The 6,777-nt window shown below is 40.4% G+C and overlaps 1 protein-coding gene across 1 annotated transcript in view; it reads left to right on the top strand.

Annotated features, from left to right (window-relative positions):
• Window positions 1-6,777, top strand: part of TSN (translin) — a 77,694-nt gene that overhangs the window by 4,810 nt on the left and 66,107 nt on the right. The window contains 2 exon segments of the mRNA XM_017544217.2: window positions 1,956-2,071; window positions 3,020-3,099. Coding sequence (XP_017399706.1) covers window positions 1,956-2,071; window positions 3,020-3,099 — 196 coding nt within the window.

Below are 6,777 nucleotides of genomic sequence, written 5' to 3'. Positions count from 1 at the left end.
AAACCCTGTCTCGACTAAAAATACAAAAATTTTCTGGGTGTGGTGGCTCACGCCTGTAGTCCCAGCCACTTGGGAGGCTAAGGTAGGAAAATCGCTCAAACCAGGGAAGCGGAGGCTGCAGTGAGCTGAGGTTGCGTCATTGCACTCCAGCCTGGACAACAGAGTGAGACTCCATCTCAAAAAAAAACTGTGAAACAAGGATTGTGAAATGTGTCCTGGTTTCATAGGTGTTAAACTGGGAAAAACTGCATCTGACTCAAGAATTTCTCCTTATTTTAATTTTCTTACAGAAAAAAGATGTTATTTTAAGACATATGTATCAACAGTAAATAGGATGAGTATTTTCAGGGGTGGATACTATAACCTCACGAGAATACTCTTTAAGGCAGAGGTTGACAAACCACTAGTGGCTGCTGCCTGTGGGAGCTAAGAACTACTTTTATTTTTTCAAGAGTTGTTAGAAAAAGAAAACTCCCAGATAAGAAGATGTAACAGTGAAAGTGGACCACAAAGCCTAATATAATTACTACTTGGCTTTTTACAGAAAAAATTTGTCTATCCTTGCTGTATGGCAGGGGTTCCCAGCTCTCAGGCTGTGGCCTGGTACTGGTCTGTGGCCTCTTAGGAGCTGGGGTGCACAGAAGGAGGTGAGTGGTGGGTGAGCGAGTGAAGCTTCATCTGTATTTACAGCTGCTCTCCATTTCTCCCCGTTACTGTCTGAGCTCCACCACGTGTCAGATTGGTGGCAGCGTTTGATTCTCATAGTAGTGAGAACCCTAATGCTGACTGCATGCAAGAGATCTAGGTTGCATGCTCCTTATGAGAATATTGATGCCTGATGATCTGAAGTGGAACAATTTCATCCTGAAACCCCATTCGTCTGCCCCACCTTGTGTGGAAAAATTGCCTTCTGTGAAACCAGTCCCTGGTGCTGAAAGGGTCAGGGACTGCTGTCGTCATAACTGAAGCACAGAGAGAGGTAGGACAGTAGAACTGGCGGGTCTTTAGAGAGCATATCTGGAGGTCACACACAGGCTGCCTTCTGGCTAGATTTGGCCTTGAGAAGGGTTTATGTGACCTGCATTGCGTTGAGACTTTTTTTGAATTTATTCCCACATTTGAAAATCAGGAGGCACAGTGTAACTATCCACAGGTTGTAAAATGTCCTTTTCTTTTTTCAGGCTTCTAGCTCAGTATTCTATCACTTTAAGTCCATTTATTTAGTGATTGCAAATGGTAATTTTGTGAATCAGAATTTTGTTGGTATCCTGCACTCAAATCAAAATGTAGGAATAAGTTGAGGCTGCAGTTGTCTTCAATCGTCAGTTGCAAATTTTTATATTTCTCAGAGCAGTATCATTGTTCTTCCTGATTAAACTTAGCACGGTTGCTCTCGTCATCTATAATCTTCAGTTGTAAATTTTCTTTTTGTTTTTTCAGGTGGAGTTTCACTCTGTCGCCCAGGCAGGAGTACAGTGGTGTGATCTTGGGTCCTGCAACCTCCGCCTCCCAGGTTCAAGCTATTCCCCCACCTCTGCCTCCTGAGTAGCTGGGAATATGGGTGTGCGCCACCACGCCTGGCTAATTTTGTTATTTTTGTAGAGATGGTGCTTTGCCATGTTGGCCAGGCTGGTCTTGAACTCCAGACCTCAGGTGATCCACCTGCTGCCTTGGCTTCCCAAAGTGCTGGGATTATAGGCATGAGCCACCGCACCTGGTGTAAATTTTCATATTCATCAAAATTAGACCGTATTGCTCACTGATAAAACTTAAATAATTGTTATAAATTTGAACTTGTAAAATTTATAGTAAATGTCATGTTTATATATTGAGGGTTTGCGTAAGATTTTATTAGAAACGTGATCTTATTTCTACACTGTTGAACATGGCTGCATTAAGCCCGTCTCTCTGAAGGTCTGTAGCCTTGGAGGTTAAGTGTGTTTATTTTCCTGCAGATTTCATGAGCACTGGAGGTTTGTGTTGCAGCGCTTGGTCTTCTTTGCAGCATTTGTTGTATATTTGGAAACAGAAACACTAGTGACTTGAGAAGCGGTTACAGAAATTCTTGGCAGTAAGTATCTTCATTAGTGGGATCTGCAGAATCAGACATGGTTGCTTAGTTTTTGGTGGGAAGGGTGGTTGTACTTTGTTTATTAAAACAAGTAAGAACTAACTAAAAACCACTTACAGTTGTAGCTTGTTATCTGAGGATGACTGGATCCACAGCTCTCCCAATACCAAAATCTGAGAATGTTCAAGCCGCTTATATAAAATGGTGTAGTATTTGCATGTAACCTATACACATCCTCCCACATACTTTAAATCATCTCTAATTACCTAAAATGTTTAATACAGTATAAGTGCTGTGTAAATAGTTGTCATACTATATTAATTTTAAAAATTTGTATTTTGAATTGTTGTATTGTCATTTTAATTTATTTTTCCCAAGTATTTTCACTCGCAGTTGGTCAGCACAGAGGGCCAACTGTACTTGGAAACACAAAAGCTAAAAATAGTAGTGGCTAACTCATTTGCACTTGCTTCTTTCAGTTTTTATTATTGGATTTTTAAAAATTTCAAGCCTACAGAAAAATGGAAAGAATAGTACAATAAATACCTGTTCACACGTCACTTAGATTTGCCACTGGTTAACATTTTGCTACATCTGCTTAATTTTCTCATTTTGTGCCTTTGACAGCCATTTGAAAGGTAGTTGCAAATATAACTCCTTTCTTAAATGCTTTATCATGCACTTTCCAACAAGAAGTATATTCTAAGACACTACTAGACACCATTTTGATACTACTACTTTTTGAGGGAAGACTGAATTGAATTTTGCTTATGAGCTCAAAAAATCCACAATGTGGTCTAGTTGCTGAGGGTGTGAATATATTAGAAAGTCAGTTTTTAAAAGATTCATACTTTCTTCACTTAATTTGTGAGAGGTTATGTGTATATTTTTATATTCTGAGGCTTAAATTGCATTCACAGTGTGAGTTTATTTTCATGTGTTTTTTAGTTGAGCCAGATTGGGAGAAAGGATTTCATCTGGATGTAGAAGATTGTCTCTCAGGAGTTCTAATTCTTGCCAGTGAACTGGTAAGCTCAGTAATTTGCTGGTTGCTTTTTTGATCTTTCTGCTTCATTGTAAGTTTTTAAAATGGGTGCAAAATTCAAGAAGTCTTAAATCTTTTCTAAGCCATCTCTCCGTCACCGGTTAGTCATTGACTGGCACTGTATCTATTACAGTTTACTAGGCATCACAGCAAAGCCAGATCAAATAAGGAGCACATACTTACTGAGTTATGAATTTTTTTTTATTTTTTGAGGCAGAGTTTTGCTCTTGTCACCCCGCCTGGAGTGCAATGGTGCAGTCTCGGCTCACCGCAACCTCTGCCGCCCAGGTTGAAGTGATTCTTCTGTCTCAGCGTCCTGAGTGTCTGGTATTACAGGCATGTGCCACCAAGCCCGGCTAAGTTTTTGTTTTTAGTAGAGATGGGGTTTCTGCAGGTTGGTCAGGCTGGTCTGGAACTCCCAACCTCAGGTGATCTGCCCGTCTTAGCCTCCCAAAGTGCTGGAATTACAGGCGTGAGCCACTGCGCCTGGCCTGTGTTACGAATTTTTTTTTGTAGTTTTAGTAGAGCTGGGGTTTCACTGTGTTTGCCAGGCTGGTCTCTAACTCTTGACGTTTGGGTAATCCACCCATCTTGGCCACCCAAAGTGCTGGGATTACAGGCTTGAGCCACTGCGCCTGGTCAGTGAATTTTTAAAAGATGATAACACCTTTTCTTTTTAGGGTAGTGGCAATACATCTATTCTTGGTAACTGTGTTAATTCATGTAATTGTTTTGGAGACTTATTTATCTGTATAACTATATAAGTTATTCTTATCCTTTATTCCGTTAATCACTATCTAGGGAAATTGCCCTGTAAAAGTCTAAAAAGGAAAAAAGCTATCAGTAAAAATTGAGTAGTTGTGATAGAGACTGTGTCAGTCTGCAGAGGTGAAAATATTTACCATCAGGCTTGTTAAGAAAAACGTTGCTTGTCCTTGATTCACAGGAAAGCAGTCCAGGGCTGGTCTGATGATTCCTTGATCTTTGGCCCGAGGTTCTTCCAGCCTCAGCTTCTTTCTTAAGTTCCAGAACTGTTGCTTTATTCANTTGGCCCGAGGTTCTTCCAGCCTCAGCTTCTTTCTTAAGTTCCAGAACTGTTGCTTTATTCACATCTTCACTGTAGCCAGCAATAGGAGGAAATGGGAAAAGGGTATGCCCTCCTAGTTTGAGGAAATTTCTTTGAAGCTGTACACACAAGTTCTATTTAATATTCTGGTGCCTTGCCTGCAGGGGAGGCAGAAATGGAGTCATTGGAGTGGGTATGTGTGCATTGAAACCCGAGGAAGTTGGGGAGAATTTATAATGGGGTTCATTTGCAGGCTGTACCACTTGTCTGAGTTGTTGGAGACACCTGACCAGTAAACTTGAAGCACCTTGTTGGTATTAGTTGTTAAGTGTGAGGTGTCTTTAGGACCATACATGTTGGGGCCAGTTGCTGTGGCTTACACCTGTAATCCTGGCAATTTGGGAGGCCAAGGTGGGAGGATCACTTGAGGCCAAGAGTTCTATTCCAGCCTGAGCAACAAAGCAAGACCCCTTTCTATTTATATTAAAAAACAAAACATAAAACCTGTATGTGTTGAGAATGCACTAAAGAGGTATTGTAGGTTAGGCTGGAAAAGTGGAGAGGATTTTACAGAAAGGGGAATCTTTTTTTATTATTTTATTAAGCCAGTCAAATGTAGCAGTGGATGGGGGGTGGGTTCACTTGAACCCAGTGGGTGAAGGTTGCAGTGAGCTGAGATTGTGACAGTGCACTCCAGCCTGGTGGCAGAGTGAGACTCCGTCCCAAAAGAAAAAAACCAACAAGAAAAATTGATAGGAACTCTGCAGCGTAGTGTGTCAAATTGAGAAAATAGGTGAATCATGTCTGCTCTTCACATGAATATAGAATCTCATTAGAAAAATAAAGTACACGGAGAAAGTGATGGGTCCAGTGTATAAGAAATCACTCGTGATAGGGCAGATAAGAGTATCAGAAGGGAGGATCACTGCAGCTAAGTGAATTCTTCCTGAACTTCCTCTTCCCATCTCCTAATTTCCCATCCTACAAAATTCTTCATCATTCATCTCTGAATTTCACTTCTTCCCTCCAGACACTTCTACTTTCTACACATATGAGGCTATATTATGTTTGCTTAATACATTTAATATATTATTAATAGTAACACAGACATACATTTTATATGTATATTACATGAATAGGCTATGTCATTATTTGTATAATGCATTAGCTTATATTTAAAGTGTGCTTCACCAATTAAAATACTAATTGTATACTTGTCTAAGGCTGTATTTCGTTTGCATAATGTATTAGCTTGTATTGAAAGTGTTTCATCCATTAGAATACTATAAATTCCTTAAAATGGAAATCAATGTTTTAAATATTACAACTTTTGCACACTGAACAGCATGTATTAAAAAGTATAATATGAATTAAGTAGGAGGTTTTGAGGAGTCGGTAAACTTAGGCAATGAGGGAGAGAGGTCATTTCAGGAATGAGGTAATGGTTTGACTAATGTATAAAAGTGGGAGGGAGTGTGGGAACTAAGACATCTTCTACAGAGGTGTGTGTTACATAGCATCTGGATAAGTTGAACAGAATCAACTTAAGGAGAGTCTCCTAAATGATAGCAAAGTAGAGTTTATCAAATGCGGTTCTTTCAGTTAATCACAGTAGGATGAAGGAATTGAGATATCTCTTTTCCTCCTTTTTATTTATTTCCCTAAATCTAAGGCACCATTTGACCAGGACATGACTTTTTGTCTGATATGTGTCAAACCAAAAGGGAAAACAGTGTATTTAGATTTCAATTCTTAACTGTACCATCAAACCACCCTGGACTTTCTTACAATTGTTTCCATCAATTGCCCATTCCCTCAATCTACAATGGAGGACAAAGAAGTCTCCAGTAGAGCAGGATCTCAATTATTTGTTAACATTTGATCCATGAGACTGGATAGTCTCTTAGTCAGTTCAGGCTGCCATAACAAGTGACCTTAGACTGGGTGGCTTAAATGACAGAAACGTATTCGTCACCGTTCTAGGTGTTGGAAGTCCAAGATTTGGTTGCCAGCAAGACCCGGTCCCCAGTGAGGGCGCCCTTCCTGGTTTGCAGATGGCTGGGTCCTTGCTGTGTACTCACATGGCAGAGAGCACAGAGAAGAAGCAACCTCTTTTGTTTCTTACAAAGCACTAATTCGATCATAAACGCTCTACCCTCCTGATTTAATTGCCCCCCAAAGTTCTGGTTTTCAAATTGCATCACATGCATGATTATAGTTTCAACATAAATTTGTTGCTGGGGTTGGGGGGGATGGCGGTGCAAACATTGAGTCAATAGCAAGTGTCTTTCCCAGAAATTAGTCATTGAGAATGAGAGAAAGTTACTCTGCCTGATGATGGGAATTGTAACATGTAAGTTCAAGAATTATTACAGGGCCAGGTACAGTGGCTCATGCCTGTAATCCCAGCAGCCGTGGTGGGCAGATCATTTGAGGTCAAGAATTTGAGACTAGTCTGGCCAACAGGGGGAACCCAGCCACCACTAAAAATACAAAAATTAGCCAAGCATGGTAGTACCCACCTGTAGTCCCAGCTACTTGGTAGGCTAGATTTTGAGAATTACTTGAATCCAGGGCCCAGAGGTTACAGTGAGC

The sequence above is a fragment of the Cebus imitator genome, unplaced genomic scaffold (genome assembly GCF_001604975.1).
Source record: "Cebus imitator isolate Cc_AM_T3 unplaced genomic scaffold, Cebus_imitator-1.0 Scaffold167, whole genome shotgun sequence".
NCBI classification, from domain to species: Eukaryota; Metazoa; Chordata; class Mammalia; order Primates; family Cebidae; genus Cebus; species Cebus imitator.
The sequence above is the reverse complement of the archived record's forward strand: the minus strand, read 5'-3'. Positions and strand labels throughout refer to the sequence as shown.